The sequence below is a fragment of the Corythoichthys intestinalis genome, chromosome 15, assembly GCF_030265065.1.
Source record: "Corythoichthys intestinalis isolate RoL2023-P3 chromosome 15, ASM3026506v1, whole genome shotgun sequence".
Lineage (NCBI taxonomy): Eukaryota > Metazoa > Chordata > Actinopteri > Syngnathiformes > Syngnathidae > Corythoichthys > Corythoichthys intestinalis.
In genome coordinates this window covers 32,419,912-32,439,789 of record NC_080409.1, presented here as the reverse complement: position 1 = coordinate 32,439,789, position 19,878 = coordinate 32,419,912, and the positions used below count along the sequence as shown (strand labels likewise).

General features: G+C 37.6%; 1 protein-coding gene across 1 annotated transcript; it reads left to right on the top strand.

Annotated features, from left to right (window-relative positions):
• The first annotated feature begins 636 nt into the window (after positions 1-636).
• On the top strand, positions 637-15,530 carry chp1 (calcineurin-like EF-hand protein 1). Its single transcript, XM_057858954.1, has 7 exons — positions 637-1,013; positions 6,750-6,822; positions 10,446-10,526; positions 10,619-10,746; positions 13,800-13,861; positions 14,695-14,817; positions 14,982-15,530. Exons 1-7 carry the CDS (start codon positions 947-949, stop codon positions 15,033-15,035), a joined length of 588 nt encoding a protein of 195 aa, XP_057714937.1. The 5' UTR covers positions 637-946; the 3' UTR covers positions 15,036-15,530.
• Positions 15,531-19,878: the final 4,348 nt, after the last annotated feature.

The window sequence follows — 19,878 nt, the reverse complement described above, 5'->3', positions numbered from 1 at the left end:
AATAACGTTTAAAAGGGTCATTATATGAAAAAGAACATCTCAACCACTCCTTGTTGTCTGCGATTTCTGCATCAAGACCCTTGTTATATCACCATGTTTCACCCATAAAATCCGGCTGTGGCCATTCACAACTGTGTCTTGACACTCGGTGATCCATGCTACATGGAGTTTTTGGATCGAAACAAGGTATGTACGTGATAATATCTTGTTAAAATCGTGGTGTCTTTAATTCTGCTCTCGCGTGCTCTCGCCTCCAGTTAGGGTTTTGCTGTTTAAAAAACTTATTTAAAAAAAAAAAAAAAAAAAATGCCCTCCTGTTCAAAATTTTTCTTCCCCCAGAAAGTTGAGATTTTAAGCTTTCCAATGATGTATCACACGTGCATATTGGAGAATTTCGAAATTTGGCCAAATTGGGGGTCTTAGAGCGGAACTTAAAATCACCTGTTTTCCGCCATATGTATGTATACACTTATGCATGAAAAAATTTCCCCATAAGCATTATCACATTGAAAACAAATTCTAAGTTCTTATAATTTTTTAAATTTTATTTGATGTCTAAATAACATAATTTTAACAAGGCATATAACACGGTACCTTTTTCCTCTTTTATTCAGGCACACACACGGCTACCTTTTCCAACACCGTAGCCCCGCCCACTCGATCAAGGCGAAAGATAAAAAGACCGAAACTCGTCTTTCTTCACCAGAGGAGAAGACAGCATCGCTTTCGCTTAAGTTAACTTTAAAACAGATGACTAACTAGTTTTTTTCCCTACACGGGGCGGACTTTAAAGTGTCCTAAACTCCCCCGAGACTTAAGTCTTCCTCACGGCGGGCAGCGAGCTAGTCAGCTGTTGTGCTAGCTGCTCAAGGGTAGCTTTTTTGGGGAGGGGGGCTAAGTTTGACGTGACCCGGTTCGGTTCTGTTTGCAAGCTCCGAACTCCGTTATGGGATCCCGGGCGTCCACGTTACTCCGCGAGGAGGAAATTGAGGAAATCAAGAAAGAAACAGGCTGTAAGTTTTGTTTTTTTTTTCCTCATAGGATTCCAAATGAAAAAAATAGCTAAACTTCAGAGTCTGATCTAATCAGAGGAATTGTTATTTCCTTAATAAAATCCATATTTTATGGCTTCCAGTAGTGCTGTATAACGGGCGTGTGATTTATTATTTCTGATCATAATACCATGACGTCACGTGCACTTCCTGGTGGGGAAACCTTCAGCCTGGTAATGTTACTAACAATCATAACAAAGGCGATCAGCGTAATTTAATATGCCATTTTTATTCTCTTAAAGCCCGAATTTACATTCAACTTTGACTGCCATTGACGACGATAGACGTCTAATCATGTGAATCTTTTCATCCTTCTGCTGTGAATTTAAATGAGCTTGTCACAAGTAGGCGTCCAATCCATTTGAATTTGTTATTCCATCGTATTATTTATATTTTCTTTAATGTTTTAAATGTTCTGAAAAAAGTACTATCTTTACAGTATTGTTTTTTTGTTTTGTTTTGTTTTTTCTTTTTTTTTTTTTTACTTTAATATTGGATTATTATTTTTAATTTTCTATATTTTTTTTTCTATTTCCTTTTATTTATTTTAGTCAAGGGCTTTGTAGGCATGTGCCAGTATGAGATTCTGACAGTATGAAAACTTTAAGCAAAAATATCATGTTTCATGGTATCACGGTATTATGATTACAGCTCTAAAATGTGTTGCTTGGAGATATCTGGGTTTGAAAAAAATTAGGGCTGTCAAACGATTAAAATTTTTAATCGAGTTAATCACAGCTTAAAAATTAATTAATAGTAATTAATCACAATTCAAACCATCTCTAAAATATGCCATATTTTTCTGTAAATTATTGTTGGAATGGAAAGATAAGACACAAGACAGACATAAACATTCAACATACTGTACATAAGTCCTGTATTTGTTTATTATAACAATAAATCCACAAGATGGCATTAACATTCTTTTTGGTAAAGGGATCCACGGATAGAAGGACTTGTAGTTCTTAAAAGATAATTTGAATACATTCATTCATTCATTCATTTTCCATGCCGCTTTTTCCTCACGAGGGTCGCGGAGGTGCCGGAGCCTATCCCAGCTAACTCGGGGCAGTAGGCAGGGGACACCCTGAACTGGTTGCCAGCCAATTGCAGGGCACAAGGAGACATACAACCATTCACGCAAACACTCATACCTACGGAAATTTAGAGTGTTCAATCAGCCTACCATGCATGTTTTTGGGATGTGGGAGGAAACCTGAGTTCCCGGAGGAAACCCACGCAGGCACGGGGAGAACATGCAAACTCCACACAGGAAGGCCGAAGCCCGGGATTGAACCCTTGATCTTAGAACTGTGAGGCAGACGTGCTAACCACTCAGCCACCGTGCCGCCGCAATTTGAATACAAGTTATTGTAATTTTATATTAATCCTTCATAATGTTTCCGTTTTAATAAAATTTGTAAAATTTTCTATCAAAAAATAAACTAATAGCTCGCCATTGTTGAAGTCGCCGAGTGGGACGTCACATGGGCTCCCTGTCGTTCTTCCACAGTGTCTTTAAGTACGTAAGGTAGTGATTGAAATACACTCCAAGGTGTCAGCAGTGAGTTTTAAATTAATTAGAGATCTAGCCAAGGCAAAGTCTGAGTAAGTTTTTGTGTATTTTGCATAGCTATTTTGATTGGGAATGTGGGGAATTATCTTTGCATTGAGCGCTTTTCTTTTCATGAACATTATTTTTTTGAGAGATGGGAATATTATTTTTGTTGTGCTTTCACTAAATTATACTGTAGCGACTTAACTGTTCCGCACAAATGCATGATGGGAAGTTGGGCAACCATGACTGTCAGTGGTGGCTGCGAATGGTATATGTTCTGTGTGTTCAACAAAGCGTGTTAAGAAATAGATCGTCTCTTGTCAGTCTTCCCTACGTTGCTCGCATCAATAGTTAAGTTTCGCATCAATAGTTAAGTTTGAGGCAATGCATGAGTGGGTCATTCCGCACATGCGTTAAATGCATCAAATATTTTAACGTGATTAATTTTAAAAATTATCTACCGCCCTTTAACGCGATAAATTTGACAGCACTAAAAAAATATTTTTTTCCATTGAACAGGATTTTTATTTTTCAAAACATATTAGGAAATTGGAACATAAGTATAATTTAAGCTAAAATAAATGCATAAAATAACTGAAATATCCTAAATAAAATTAAATAAGTGCTATCCTTTTGGTGATCGTAAACTCAAAGCCGCAGCTCAACGTTCTTACCATCAGAACAAAAATGAATTATCTTCCATAAAAAGCATGTGTTTATGGCCCGTATCATGTTTACATTATACACACACATTCTCTTTATCAACACAGTCGCCAGAGAGAAAAAAAACACGTTTTACCACCGCTAGACACACTAAACTCGCTGGAGTTACCGTGATTTTCGGACTATAAACCAATACTTCTTTCCTTCGTTTTGAATCCTGCGGCTTATAGTCCAGTGCGGCTTATTTGTATATTTATTTGGGTTAATAGGTAATACTTTATTTGGCAGCCGCGTCATAAGACTGTCATAAGACAGTCATAATTATGACATGACACTATCATTGGCATTACTGATTGTTTATGACAGATGTCATTAAGTGTCATCTTGCACATTATGTCACTAACTCCATTGATGTCCAGCTCAGATCATTTGCATTCATTCAAAGCGAGATAATTTGCCGGATAACACTAAATGACTGACATCTGTTATAAGCATTCATCAATGCTCATAACTAGGAGTGTGACAAAATATCGAAATGGTGATATTAGGTTATCGATATGCTCCTGTCAAGGATCGAGATATCGTTTTGAAAAGGTGTCAATTTAAAAAAAAAAAAAAAAAAAGGCTGCCATTGACGGTGCTCGACGCCCAATCCATTTAGACTGGGAACGATTTGTTCATTCAAAACCAGAGCATTCACAGTCATTCGGTCTGATTTTCGGGGCTTTACAGGTCACTTGCTTTTCATTTTAGGGCTTTTACAGGTCATTTCCTGTTGAGTTTGAGTCATTGCCTATTCATTTGGGTGATTCCCAGGTCACTTCCTGTTCTGTAACACAAAATAAACACCAAGTGACCCATAAAATACCCCAAAATCAACCGGAAGTAACTGAAAATCAACAGGTAAATGACCTTAAATGGCCCAAAATTACTCTTGGCTTGGCATTGGCTGCCACTGAGAGCCATAGACGTTCAATCCGTTTGAAGTAGGAGTCGTTCATTCACTGCCACCCTCCCAGTTCAAATGGATTGGACGTCTCCCTGAGATAAACTCATTCCAATTCACAGCAGAAGCTTGTTTTTCCGTTTATTAGTTTTTTGTAGAATATCCTAGAATGATTTCCTGACCAATGTACCGAAAATTGTTGTATCGCTATATCGTCAGATCGTCGTTATCGTGAGCTTTGTATCGCAAATCGTATCGTATCGTGAGGTACCAAGAGGTTCCTACTCATAACAGTGTCATGTCATGATTACGATTGTCTAATGACAGTCTTTTGGCGCCACTGTCAAATAAAGTGTTACCAAATTTTATAATTGGCAATTAATGAAACAACTGGAACAGTAACTGAAGAAATAATTGGCACAAAATATGAATTTTGATTATTATTTCCATCTATAGCACTGCAATGCATGCTAGGAGGCATGTTGGACAACAACAGTATTGACAGCAGGTGGCAGCAGATGTTGACTGTCTCCCCCAAGGGAACAGTTATGGCCAAATGAATCTTCTTCAAGCAATGAAATTTTGCAGCCATTTGGTTCAAAGCTTCATGGTGGTTCGTTGGGTCTTATGACCGACACTTACAATGCAATGAGGACAGCTGCGGTTTATAATCCAGTACAGCTAATCTATGAACAAATGCCGTTTTCGTGTCAAATTTGGTGGGTGGCGGCTTATAGTGCGAAAATTACGGTAACTCTCGTAGCTGGTGGGAAAGGTTCATGACAGTGTTTACGAACCTTTAATTTTGTATAAATGCGAAATCATATTGGAGGTATTGCCTCCTCGGCAGCCAACCTTCGCAAACATGTTTTACATGTCGGTTGGCCCTCCTCCTCTAGGCCGTGGCCGTCCGAAACATTTCTGTAGCCGAAGTATTCCCATATCAGCGATTTTCTTCGATGGGGAGGAAAAGTTCAGGAGTTTAATCTCCCCCAGCCATCGTGTAGCACAGCTGACTCTAACACTGAGCAACAAATGGTGGGGGAGGGTTGAGCCTTGCAGCTGCAAGCGAGGGATTTCTTCCTGCATTTTTAAGACATAAAAATAGTCGGGCTGTCAAACGATTAAAATTTTTAATCGAGTTAATTACAGCTTAAAAATTAATTAATCGTAATCAATCGCAATTCAAACCCTCTATAAAATATCCCATATTTTTCTGTAAATTATTATTGGAACGGAAAGATAAGACACAAGACGGATATATACATTCAACATTTGGTACATAAGTACTGTATTTGTTTATTATAACAATAACCCAACAAGATGGCATTAACATTATCAACATTCAGTTAAAGCCAGACATGTCCAAAGTCCAGCCCGGGGGCCAAATGCGGCCCGCGGTCAAATTTCATCCGGCCCCCAGCCTCTGTCATAAAATCAATTTCATCTGGCCCGCACAGACTTAATAAATTGGTCTGCAGTGCTACTACCAGCATACGAAGTAGCTTACACACTAAATGCTGCTCCTCATTTACCCGCTAAAAGGCAGCAGCACTCTAAATAACATTACCCCATGTGACCCTTTACTTCCAGTTTTCTAAAATGGCGACAGTCAACAAAAAAAAACTTGACTACGAAGGCCGACGCTTCAAGGATAGATGGAAATTGGACTATTTCTTCACTAAAATACGCAACAACTCGGGCTGCCTGATTTGCAAAGAGACAGTAGCTGTTTTTAAAAAGTTCAATGTGAGGTGATAATACCAAACAAGACACTCTGACATGTACGACAAGATGATAGGGAAGATACACAGCGAGAAATAAAGCAAATGTGACACACAGAATGGCTTGCTAAAATTTGCTTAAATATATTGTTCTATGTAAAGGACGTCAGCCAAGGTCAGCCCCCCACATTTTTACCACACCAAATCTGGCCCCCTTTGCAAAAAGTTTGGACACCCCTGAGTTAAAGCGATTAATAGATAGAAAGACTTGTAGTTCTTAAAAGATGAATGTTAACACAAGTTATAGAAATTTTATATTAAAATCCCTCTTAATGTTTTCGTTTTAATAAAATTTGTAAACTTTTCAATCAAAAATAAACTAGTAGCTCGCCATTGTTGATGTCAATAATTACGCATAGTGCTGAAACCTACAGTTGCACCCAAGCGCCAGCAGAGGGCGACAAAACGCCCAAAAACACAAGTAACAAGTGCACATTACACTGTTCTGTCATTTTAATCTGTTTGAGCGGGGCATGTGCGTTAATTGCGTCAAATATTTTAACGTGATTAATTTAAAAATTAATTAATGCCCGTTAACGCGATAATTTTGACAGCCCTAAAAAATAGCTAATACCTTAGGGACGGTATGAAGGAAAAATTTTACAAGATGGAAACCTTGACATTTTTATACCATGGTATACCTTGAAACCGGTAATCAACACGTCTACTCAAAGATAAGCTAGGCAAACCTTTTAGTATGACTTTTTGTCCGTGATGTTCTAACATGCTTTTCTTGTTCTTCACAGTCTCACACAGCCAGATCACTCGTCTATACAGCCGCTTTACGAGCCTGGATAAAGGGGAGAACGGCACCCTCAGGTCAGATAGTTACGTTGATGTCAAATCAGCTCGCTAGCTGCATTCAAATGTGATGACGCAATGTCAGTTCTCCCAGTCCTAAAGGTTTTAATGTCTGTTTTCTACAGTTTGTGATTAACTCTGAGGTGTTTTATTAAAGTTAGTAATAGATGAACATGCGGGTAATGATTACATTGGCAAAACCGAGTTAACTGAAGTTCAACCCGTTGTGCGTGTATGTGTGTTGACACAACAAGTTTTGGTTGTTCTTGTCCTTTCTTTATCAAGGTAACCGGTGTCATCCTCCTCTAATTAGTCATTATTGGAGTAATTTTTTTTTTTTTTTCTTCTTTTATGGATTTTTACAATACACACTATATTTTTTTCAAAAATATGCAATTCAAGAAGTTTCATATCACTTAAAATTGACACGTAAATGGTCATTTTTGTGCTTTGGGAATAAAAATGGTTGGTATTTGACCTTGAACTTCATAAATATTTTCACTTATGTTACATCATTTTCATCATATGTGTCGTTGGATGTTGTCAAGGTTACTATGTCCAATGTGTCTTATATAAAATTAGTATAAAGTCGGACTGCCATGACTATTTGATTGTCAAATTAATCAACAACTATTTTGATACTGGATTAATTTTTAATTTAAAAGAACAATGAAAAGGAAAAACTGAAAATAAACTTTTTATCCATTTTTTAAATATATTTTCAAATTTAAAAAAAAAAAAAAAAAAACTTTTTTAAATGTATATGCCGGATATTCTATTTTAGTGATTTACATTCTCTGATTTCTGTCGTGCTCAAATAGATTTTTATGTTTGCAAGGAAACAAAATCTTAAGTTTTCAGGTGAAATGGGGAAGTCATAAAGGCACCTTGTGGTGATATTGACTCATGAGTTGTCACAACAGTGAGATTAGACTGTAATGTGCGCATTCACAACATGGGGGAAGAACACTTCCTTCAATGACGCCCGTTTTTGTTCAGTCTTTTACGTCATATACATTTGTCCACGTCTGTTTAGGCATTTTCCAATTATAATTGTTACTTTCAGCTAAAAGAGTAGAGTAATGGCAAAAATATATTTTTTCATGGAAATACCCTACACAAATTTCTAGAAACTCAGGATTTATTGCATTTTATTTTGAAGTGTATTCTCATAGCCCTAAATCTTCAAAAGACCCCAAAGTTCTTCACAAACACACAATTGGCATGAAAGTATTAAATATGATGATGCTCATATAAACGATTTACAGGCCAAATGACTACATTTGATAGTTAAAAAAAAAAACAAAAAAAACTTAACCCCATAAAAACCTGGCAATATTAACCTTTAAGGGCTGAGCCTTTTTTTTTTTTAAATCCATTTTTAACTTTAGTAAATGCTTAGTAAATACTATATTTGTCTTCATCAAAGATCAAAATAATCCAATGGCGTACCGCAAGCAACACGTCACTTCCGCACATTAATATTCATGACATTAGCTACTGTTGCTAAGTAAGGACAAGCCAGCGTTTGTCCCTAATAGGAAATGAATGGAAATCGTGTACGAAGGAGATGTTTACAGCGCTAAACCTACCAATTCTCTCCGAAAATGATGTGCCTGGTGCCAAATTGACTGGCAAAGATAAAAAGTTAAAGAGATGGCTTTAGTGTCGAAGGCTGAAAAAGACAAAAAAATGAGCCGACCTAAGCATAGCTTTAGCTTTTTTATCGACGCGACTGACAATGACATTCTCCTGTTTCAACAAGCTATCCTTTACCATCAGCCCTGTCTTTCTTATATATCCTCTGGTTGTCCTACGTCTCCTACCGTTCTTGGGGGTAATTTAGTTTGCTTTGTGTAGCGATCGCAAATGCTACTCAGTGACAGCCAACGAACACTTTTCATTGATAACACATCTTAATCCTATAATTTATTTACACTTCCCCCTTACTAACAGAAATGGTAACAGTGGCAGTCAGATACCATTGTAATTCTTTTCAGGTCATTCATTGTCAGACAGAAGCAGTACGGCACAACGTTACGCTAAAAAAATAAGTTCAAAATATAAAAATGGCTTACCTCTTTGTCCTTTGAAAGACCATGCCAACCCAACATAATGTTTACTGCATATGAAACGTGAATTGATTCGCCGAGCTGGTGTTAAAAGTCGCACAAATTGATTCGGTCTTCACATTTTTTCCTCCCGAGTTTTTGGTTTCCGGAAACGTATGAAGAAACATCCTTCATGTGTCGTAATGTCTAGAGTCGTTTCTACAAGTTCCAAAAAAGCAATGCGTGATCGGCATGTTCGTTTTTGAAAGATTACCGGAGAAAAGTAGCACTTTTTACGTTGGTTCTATGCGAGGGCGGGTCTATAATGTCCCACTTCGGCTTTACTTCCGCTTTGCGATGCGACGTCGCAGTCTAAAAATAGCCTGCGTGCGGTACGCTATTCTGACTGGACAAATATACAAAAACTGAAGGTTCAACAGTGCCGTCCCTGAGCATGACTGCCCTCTGGTGGATAATCATATTTTCTCAAAACTGAGTTTGAAATCTGCACTTTTGAGTAATGTTGACGGCAGCGCTATATGTGAAATAGTATATTTCTAAGGCGCTTTAAAGATGAGTAAATTTAAGACGTGATTAATCATTGCCTGGCACGGCCAGACTGTTCTCCCTGTATTTTTCAAACACTGTGAGAATAGTCTGGGACCTAGCTCCTTAATGGCCTCTCGAGCCGAACGAAATCATCCGTCCAATCAGATTATGATTGCTTGCGTGACGTCTCCACAATAACACAGATGGCGAACGGGAGAGCCAAGAATATGTTGCAATCCGTGGTAAAATCTGTTTTAAATTACCAAAAACACATCAACAAAAGTCATTGACAGCAGTCTGTCTCGTGCTAGCCATGTTGAATAAACTTCTCCGTTCTCCGCTCGTGCTAGTTTCTTGTCGCTTTACCAACGTCACGTCCGCCCGTCGCTGATTGGTCCACTCCGCTGTGTGTTTGCTGTGGCTTGCTCCGCCCTGAAAATTTTGATCCGCTCAACGGTCGCCAGACTCAATAGCTGGAACAGCATTGAGTCTGGTGTACCAGGCAAGATTGATCACGCTGGCGTGATCATAGGACTCAGTCCTAAGATTTGGTATACAAGTGTAGCCCACATGACCTTAAATATGATGTGATATTTGTGGACAACAGGTCTGCAATAGTTATATAGTTGTTGTTGCTTTTTGTTTTTCATTTGATATAATTTCATATTAATACCTAAAATTATGAATTAATAAAATGTCAAATTGATTCGTAACACAAATAGTATAATTATGGCCCCCAATAACACTTGAAGGTTTATTTATTTGGATTTCATAGTATTTAAGTCATTGCCTGCCATTAACAAAAATAGACGTCCGATTCATTTCAACTAGGGATGTCAAACATACAGCTAGCGTCCCGCCATGGGTTCCCGGCGTCATTCTGTCTGACGGGCAAGTTGAATGAATTTTCATTTGCTCCCTCCCAATCAGAAGGGATCGGACGTCTATTGCCATCAAAGGTGGCCATTGAGTTAACTTTTTTGACCAAAACTAAACTGATCACATGATTTAATTGCCGTGAATTGCTCTATCTGGCCGCAGTCGAGAAGACTTTCAGAGGATTCCAGAGTTGGCCATCAATCCTTTGGGTGACCGCATCATCAATGCCTTTTTCCCAGAAGGGTGAGGCTTACATTTTAAAGTTTGCTTACACATACACAAAATTTAAGCACAGAAGCCAAAGAATTGGTGTGTGCTATATTTTTTCTGTTCAGGGAGGACCAAGTGAACTTCCGAGGCTTCATGCGCACGCTGGCACACTTCCGACCCATTGAAGACAGCGAGAAAAACAAGAACGTCAGTGCCAGTGAGCCGCTTAACAGCAGGACCAACAAGCTCTTATGTGAGCGCGACCTTTTTTTTTGTTGTTGTCGTTGTTTTTTTATCGAGGGCCGATTTCATAAATTTTGACGGATCAAAATACCTGAAAAAGAATATATCCACCTTCTTTGCCGATTGCGTCTGATGCCAGTTAGCCACATTTGCCCACTAGCATTTGATCGCGTACATTCCTGTTCATTAATATGAGCTTATAAGTGCACTTGCACAGGTGTTTTTATAGCTTCCGATCCCAAAATAATGCTTAAAATTGTAACATCTGCCGGTCTGTTATAGGAGTGTGCCATTTTAGGCACCCCAAGATTCGATTTGATTACTATTCAGGGTGCTACGATTTGATTATTGAACGATGATCACGGTGTTGACTATGATCACAGTTATCGCGATTATCGATGCGTTGTACATTACTTATTAATAAAGTAGCCAAACAAATTTATGTCCATTATTTATTTAAAATATCCTAATGATTCAACAGGAACGATGGAAACCTGTCCATACAACAAAAAGCTGCCCTTAAACTGCTTTTTTATTTTAATTTTTTTTACAAAAAAGTGCAAAAACAACCATTTTAAAGGCAGTACAGTACTTATTTTTCTTAACAATACAACAAAATTTACACAGGTGGAATGAATTCCACATTTTCTGGAAACAAAGTGTCTTTAGAAATAAGACTTCTTTTAACCAATATACTTTGTTTTCACAGATTTCTGTACTATTCTGCATGTTTGTAGTGTTACCGCTGTACTTAATCACGGTTTTACACGTTCTGCATATGAAATACATATTAGCAAATTAGCTAATTAGCTTAGCGCTCGGCGCTAACTGTTAACATCTCAAAAACAACAACAATAAAGGCTAAACAGTACAAGAAGGTTCGTGTCACCTCTTATGGACGCACACGGGTCTTAGCAACACAATAGGATATTTTTCTATTGACATGACTTGAAACTAAATGCTGCAATGCATGCTAGGAGGCGTGTTGGACAACAACAATGTTGACAGCAGTTGGCAGCAGAGGTTGACTGTCTCCCCCAAGGGAGCATTGATGGCCAAATGAAGCTTCTTGAAGCAATGAAACTTTGCAGCCAATTGATTCAAAGCTTCAGGGTGGTTCATTTGGTCTTATGACAATCGTTTGATGCCGCTGTCAAATAAAGTGTTACCAATCAATATCTTTTGGTGGAAATATTCCATAATACAGTGAGGACAGCTGTAATTTATAGTCCAGTACGGCTTATCTATGAACAAATGCCGTTTTAGTGTCATATCGGGTGGGTGGTGGCTTATAGTCAGGTGTGCTTTATAGTGCAAAAAGTAAGGTGTTTATATATATATATATATATATATATATATATATATATATATATATATATATATATACAGCTGTTGTCAAAAGTTTACATACACTTGTGAAGAACATAATGTCATGGCTCTCTTGAGTTTCCAGTTATTTCTACAACTCTGATTTTTCTCTGATCGAGTGATTGGAACAGATACTTCTTTGTCACAAAAAAAACATTCATGAAATTTGGTTCTTTTATGACTTTATTATGGGTGAACAGAAAAAAGTGATCAAATCTGCTGGGTCACAAATATAGATACAGCAGCGCTAATATTTGGTAACATGTCCCTTGGCCATTTTCACTTCAATTCGGCGCTTTTGGTAGCCATCCACAAGCTTCTGGCAAGCTTCTGGTTGAATCTTTGACAGAATTGGTGCAGTTCAGTTAAATTTGATGGCTTTCTGACATGGACCTGTTTCTTCAGCATTGTCCACAAGTTCTCAATGGGGTTTAAGTCAGGAAAACCTCATCGAAAACCTTAATTCTAGCCTGATTTAGCCATTCCATCACTACTTTTGATGTGTGTTTGGGGTCATTGTCCTGTTGGAACACCCAACTGCGCCCAAGACCCAATCTTCGGGCTGATGACGTTAGGTTATCTTGAAGAATTTGAAGGTAATCCTCCTTCTTCATTATCCCATTTACTCTCTGTAAAGCACCAGTTCCATTGGCAGCAAAACAGCCCCACACCGTGCTTGACGGTAGGCATGGTGTACTTGGGGTTAAAGGCCTCACCTTTTCTCCTCCAAACATATTGCTGGGCATTGTGGCCAAACAGCTTGATTTTTGTTTCGTCTGACCACAGAACTTTCCTCCAGAAGGTCTTATCTTTGTCCATGTGATCAGCAGCAAACTTCAGTCGAGCCTTAAGGTGCCGCTTTTGGAGTAAGGGCTTCCTTCTTGCACGGCAGCCTCTCAGTCCATGGAGATGCAAAACACGCTTGACTGTGGACACTGACACCTGTGTTCCAGCAGCTTCTAATTCTTGGCAGACCTGCTTTTTGGTGATTCTCGGTTGAATCTTCACCCACCTGACCAATTTTCTCTCAGCAGCAGATGATAGCTTGCGTTTTCTTCCTGATCGTGGCAGTGACAAAACAGTGCCATGCACTTTATACTTACAAACAATTGTTTGCACTGTTGCTCTTGGGACCTGCAGCTGCTTTGAAATGGCTCCAAGTGACATGTTCAAGTCAATGATTCGCTTTTTCAGATCCATGTATGTATATTTTTGACCCAGCAGATTTGATCATTTTTTCTGTTAATCCATAATAAAGTCATAAAAGAACCAAACTTCATGTTTTTTGTGACAAAGAAGTATCTGTTCCAATCACTCTATCGGAGAAAAATCAGAGTTGTAGAAATAACCGGAAACTCAAGAGAGCCATGACATTATGTTCTTCACAAGTGTATGTAAACTTTTGACCACAACTGTATACTACCACATGTGTAGTTAAAAATAACCCTCTTGCTTCACCGGTAGTGTTCAATATTTACAAAACAAGATTGGAATATTCAAGATGCATGCCACTATTTATGAAAAAAATTATTTGTGTTGGCAAAAATCGAGACGAGCAGGTCAGGCTTTTCAAAAATCGGGAAATTGCGATGGGTACACCCCTAGTTTTTGGGTTCTTTTTTTTTTTTTTTTTTTTTTTTTTAGTTTTGACACAAACATTGTTACTCATTGCTTATTTCTGTCTATTCTACTCAGTTGCTTTCCGTCTTTACGACCTGGACAGAGATGACAAAATATCGCGGGATGAACTGCTCCAGGTGAGTGCTGTGCACATTGACGAACTCCTTCATCACTGCTTCATCTTTAACATTTTAAAAGAGGGAAGGTAATGAATTTGTACAATAGAAAATAATAAAAAATACAATTCCAGATATTAATATTCTACAGTTTTAGGGAAAAGTCTTTTTATCAGGCAGAAATATGTAATGAATAAAAAATGTCAAATCCGTAATATTTTAATTGTGCAGTTTTTGAAAAAGGGAAACAAAAAAGACAGAAGAAAACTTTATTTTAATGAATATATTATAAAAATGTACTCTGTAACTGTATGATTGACTAAATAGTTAGGGGGGAAAAATACGGACACAAGTGTGCTACAACAGGCTAAGGCTTTGACGAGGAGTGCACACAGAAATCTTCGATATTTAAAATGAAAAATTCTTAAAATCTAGAAATTGATGTACCAAAAAAAAAATCAAAATGCAGCATACATTTTTCATATTGTAACATAGAGGTGTACTTAATGTAATAAAAAATAATTTCAAAATAGGAGTCGAATCGTTTTTTTTTTTAATTTAAAATTACTTTTATTCTAATAGCATTGTCTTTAAAGGCAAATTTACTAATCTTACTTACTAATCTTTACTAATTTTATGAAATTTCCTGCTGAAATGGCATCAGGGAGCAGGAAGTTACCGCGGTTGAATCACCTCATTTGTTTTAACATCTCTGTCGTAACGGTAGTGCAGAGACTTTGCCCTCACGTTGATCATTACCCTCATTTTTGCCTGAGTTCTTCCTGGCAAGACGCTGACACGGCGTGACTTGCTGGATGCTGACGCTGGTGTTTTTGCGGCCGGGTGTCTGCTAGGTGTTAAGGATGATGGTGGGCGTAAACATCTCTGACGAGCAACTCGGAAGCATCGCGGACCGAACCATCCAGGAAGCCGACACTAACGGAGACAGCTCCATTTCCTTCAATGAATTCATCAAGGCAAGTCTTGGCTGAAATTGACGGGACTGGACGTCCTGTCCATTTTGATTTGGACACGGGCTGGCAGCGATTGAATGATGATTTTGTCATTTTTTATAATTTGAGGCATCACTTCAAATTAAAGTAAAAGAAAATGCTTTTTTTTGTGTGTGTATGTGTGACAGGTGCTGGAGAAGGTGGACGTGGAGCAGAAAATGAGCATCCGTTTCCTGCACTAATGACTTTTCATTTAGCCAATCTTGATCACCACGTCTGGACATTTTAGGTTCTGTCTGCCCCTCTTTCATAAGCAGGCAATTTTGGTCCTCGGCTCTCGTCAAAAGACGCTCCTTCATGCCAAAAACCTTTGGAAACATCTGTGTGCCTTTTTGTTTGGTTGATACATGCAATTTTTCCCCCACAGTCACGATACGATCAAGAGTGCAACATTTAAAAAATGTGGTTTTTATGCAACATTTGGATTGGCCAATGATAGCTGCCTACTCTCCCAATTCAAATGGACTGGACATCTACTGCCGTTAATGGCAGTGAAACTAGTATGACTTTTCATTAACTGTAGGAGTTGATTATGAATTCTACTAATTTGACATCGTAATAATAATCAAGTGTATTTCCTGCATAAGAGGCTAATATAAAGGAAAAACTAGTGGCATTCAATGCTTATAGAGATTTATTTGAATTCAGTAAAATGAAGTGCCATGTTTGGACTGTTATTTTTGTGTTGTCCAAGCTATGTTGTGTTCAACAAAGTTGTTTTCTTGAAATTAAAATCACCCATAGTGATTCTCCTTAATTGTGGAGTCAAGTATTTACAAAGAAATACCTGATTTGTTGGTGGATTGTATTTTCCAAGAAGATGGCTATACAAAAAAATCCTTCCACTTCACCTACGTCAATAATGAAGATGACTGATGGTAATGTAAAACGAGCTTGGTATACAGTATTGATTACCGTAATTTCCAGACTATAAGGCGCACCTGCCTATAAACGGGCACCCACCAGACTTGACACGAAAACGGAATTTGTTCATAGATAAGCCGCAGCTGTCCTCGCTGTATTATGGGATATATATAAACCGGTAACACATTTAGGGCTGCAGCTATCGATTATTTTAGTAGTCGAATAATCGATGAACTAGTTAGTTCGAATAATCGAGTAATCGGATAAGGAACATGAAAAACTAAAATACCTGAACTGAGCCTCAAACGGCATAAAAAAATAAGGCTCTATGTACAACAAAATAACAATTGGCTATCTTGCATAGCAAAAGTCTGCTAGCTTAAATGTTACAAAATGCTAACGTTTTTTTTTTTACAATAATCAACAAATGGGTCTGACACATATTCCCACAGAAAATGGCTAAATATACCTATATACTAAATTAGAAAGGCATTAAAAAACATTAGCTCAAACAATAACTTATGTTTGTCTTAACATGGAGCAGCTGCATTCAGCCATGTGAACTGAGGCAGACTAGTAGGCAGTGTAAGCACCCAAATCAATAAAACTCAATGCAAACACTTTCAAAATAAACCATTACAACCCTACTTTAATTAAATGAATACTCGAAGCAGCAAAATTTAATCCGAATCTTTTTTTTCTAATCGAATACTCGAGTTAATCGTTGCAGCACTAAACACATTATTTGACAGCGGCATTATAAGATGTCATAACACCAAATTAACCATCATAAAACTTTGAAAGAACTGGCTGCAAAGCTTCGTTGCTTCAAGGAGCTTCATTTGGCCATCACTGCTCCCTTGGAGGAGACAGTCAACCTCTGCTACCACCTGCTGTACACACTGTCGTCGTCCAACATGCCTCCTAGCATGCATTGCAACGCTACAGATGTAATTAACAATCAAAATTCTTTTTCTGTCCTAATTATTTCTTCAGTTACTGTTCCAGTTTCATTAATTGCCAGTTATGGTATTTGGTAACACTTTATTTGACAGTGTTGCCATAATACTGTCATAAGACCGTCATAACTGTGACATGACACATGAGCATTAATGAATGCTTCTGATGTCATTTTGTGTCATCCAACAAATTGTCTCACTTTTGAATGGATGTAAAAGATCTGACCTGGACATAAATGGAGTTAGTGACATAATTTGCCGGATGTCACGTAATGACAAGTGTCATAAGCATTCATTAATGCCAGTGATAGTGTAATGTCATAATTATGGCAGTCGTATGATGCCGCTGTCAAAGTGTTACCTATTAACCAAAATAAATCAACAAATAAGTCGCACTGGACTATAGGACGCAGGATTCAAAACGAGGGGGAAAAGTAGCGGCTTATAGTTTGAAAATTACGGTCAGTGTTTTGAGATCATAGTTGGAAAATCAGCTATTTTTAATTTGCTTGGATGTGTGTGTGGGGGGGAGATTAGATTAGTTGAATGGTATTAACCTTAGAATATTTTCCTAAATGTTTGACGAGGACAGAAACAACAGTCCGAAAATATGAAGTGTAGTGCTGCAACGATTAATCGATTAACTCGAGTATTCGATTAGGAAAAAAAGATTCGAATTAAATGTCGCTGCTTTGAGTATTCGTTTAATTGAATTGGCGTTGTAATGGTTTGTTTTGAAAGTGTTTGCATTTAGTTTTATTGATTTGGGTGGATACACTGCCTCTAGTTTGCCTCATTTCACATGGCTGAATTCAGCTGCTCCCTGTTAAGACCAATATAAGCTAAGTTTGTGTTTGAGCTAATTTTTTTTAATGCATTCTGAATTTGGTAGGTATAGCTAGCCTTTTTTGTGGGAATGTGTGTCCGAACCATTTGTTAGGAGCATTGTTTTTTTTTTTTTAAAAAAAAAAAAAAAAAAAAAAAAAAAAGCATTTTATAGCATTTAAGCTAGCAGATTTTTGCTATGCAAGTCTGCCAATTGTCCTTTTGCTGTACATAGATCCTCGTTTATTCATCTTTTTTTAACGTTTGAGGCTCAGCTCAGGTATTTTAATCTTTTTCGTTCCTTATCCGATTACTCGATTATTCGAACTAACTAGTTCATCGATTAATCGACTACTTAAATAATCAACAGCTGCAGCCCTAATGAATTGTGTCTTTTGTGGTTTAAGTTGAATACAGTACATCTTAACTGTAGACCTACTTGTTAAATGCATTATAATAAACGGCGGCCATTTTAAAGCAGTAAACTTTTATGTGGTGGGATATTTCGCGGCGAAGCTATGTTGATTTTCTCCACTAAAACACCCTTACCTTTGCGAAATTGTGACGGATTTTTAAAAACTGTTTGGTTTATTACCAGAGGTGGGTAGTAACGCGTTACATTTACTTGAGTAACATTTTGAGAAAAATGTACTTCTCTAAGAGTAGTTTTACTAAGCCATACGTTTTACTGACTTTAGTTTCTTTGTGAAGAAATGCTTTTCTTACTCCGCTACTTTGGGCTACACCAGTCATGACATTTTTCTTCTTTATTCTGCATTTTCTTTTTTGCAGGAGACACCAACAATGGCGTTAGCAGTTTCACCAATGAAACGTCACAGCAATAATCACATGACTCCATTCTACCAGTCAGGCTCAAGCTTGCAGTTCTATGATCACGCCGGCCTGTTCTAAAATGTGGAATTTTTAAAGCTCCGCAAAAAATTTTAAGTATTTGACATATAGCGCTGCCGTCATGATGACTCAAAAGCGCGGATTTTAACCTTATTATTTGGCACCGATTGACTACTGAAAACCGGAGATAGGATCCTTTTATTTTTTTTCCCACTAGAGGGTACTCATGCTCTCTGAACGAATGATGCTTCATTTCTGTATTACTTTTATTGTATTTTTTTCTCTCGCCAGAATTCAATGTTTTGTTTTGATTTTTATATCTTTGGCTTAATGTAGTAATGTAGTAGGTTATAAACATCTTTTTCAAAGTATAATAATAGTTCATATAACTAAAAAAAAACAAAAAACAATCATACATTGTCAGCAGTTACTCACAATGTTACACATTACTTGAGTATTCTATTCACCAAATACCTTTTTACTTGTTCTTGAGTACACTTTTCAGATGACTAATTTTACTTTTACTTGAGTAATATTATTTGGAAGTAATGCTACTCTTATTTGAGTAAAAATTTTGTCTACTCTACCCACCTCTGTTTATTACAAACCATTATTTGGCTATGATTCAGGCTAGCTGTATAACATCATACTGTATAATGTTTAAGAACGCAGTTAATTTAGTTTATCTCTGACATTGAGTATAAAAAAATATATAGGTATAACACCATAACACCATAGTCTTGAAACCAGTTCATATCTGTTTGCTGATATTTGTCATTGGCCCTCGGTGATGTCCTCGCACTTCCGGGGCGGTGCTCGTCAAATTTTGATCGACAGCCTTCTTCGGCCAATCATCGCACATTTCTGCTCTTCACTCTCCTCCCACCAGGAACTCATAAAAATGGCGTAGCTAAATCGGCTGGACGCAGGAGGCGAAGGTGGGGGACATGTTTTTTTTTTTTGTCCCCTTACCGCTCCCACCGTATGCGAAGTGAAAGGTTTCTGACGAAACAGCTTCTCCTTAACATGTTTTAGTGTGGAATGTGAACTGCCGGTATCACCGCAGAAGACCTAGTGGTCCAGCCATTGTTCAGCTTCCAAACATCTCTGCGGCATCAACACCAGGAGCCCCCAAGGTCAGACACCTTTTGTTTTCTTGTAGATTCAATTTTATTTTATTCATTACGTCTACCATTCTCTAATGCAGTAAATTACCATTATACGGTATTATGTAAAAAGAAAAAAAAAAAAACTTAGCATCACACTTTAACCCTTTATATGGCACATCCAATCCATTTTATCTAGTTTCCAAACTACGAGCCAACTTCCTCCCGCGCCCCACATTTTATTAATTTTATTAGCACACAGGATGTTGTGAAAATAACATTGATTATAACCCGCACATGAAACATCTTATTGTTATTCACAGCTTCAACACTAGATGGAGCTAGTCAAAACCTGGCAACGTGCTAAAAATCTGTCAGAAACTGTAGAAATTCAATATTTAGTTTCACATTAATACTAG

Bases quoted from the DNA above. Each gene is read 5' to 3' on its own strand.
- chp1 (XM_057858954.1), top strand. From the start codon at position 947: ATGGGATCCCGGGCGTCCACGTTACTCCGCGAGGAGGAAATTGAGGAA. The intron at 6,823-10,445 runs GTCAGATAGTTA...ATCTGGCCGCAG, and splicing joins GGGGAGAACGGCACCCTCAG to TCGAGAAGACTTTCAGAGGA. The intron at 10,527-10,618 runs GTGAGGCTTACA...TTTTCTGTTCAG, and splicing joins AATGCCTTTTTCCCAGAAGG to GGAGGACCAAGTGAACTTCC.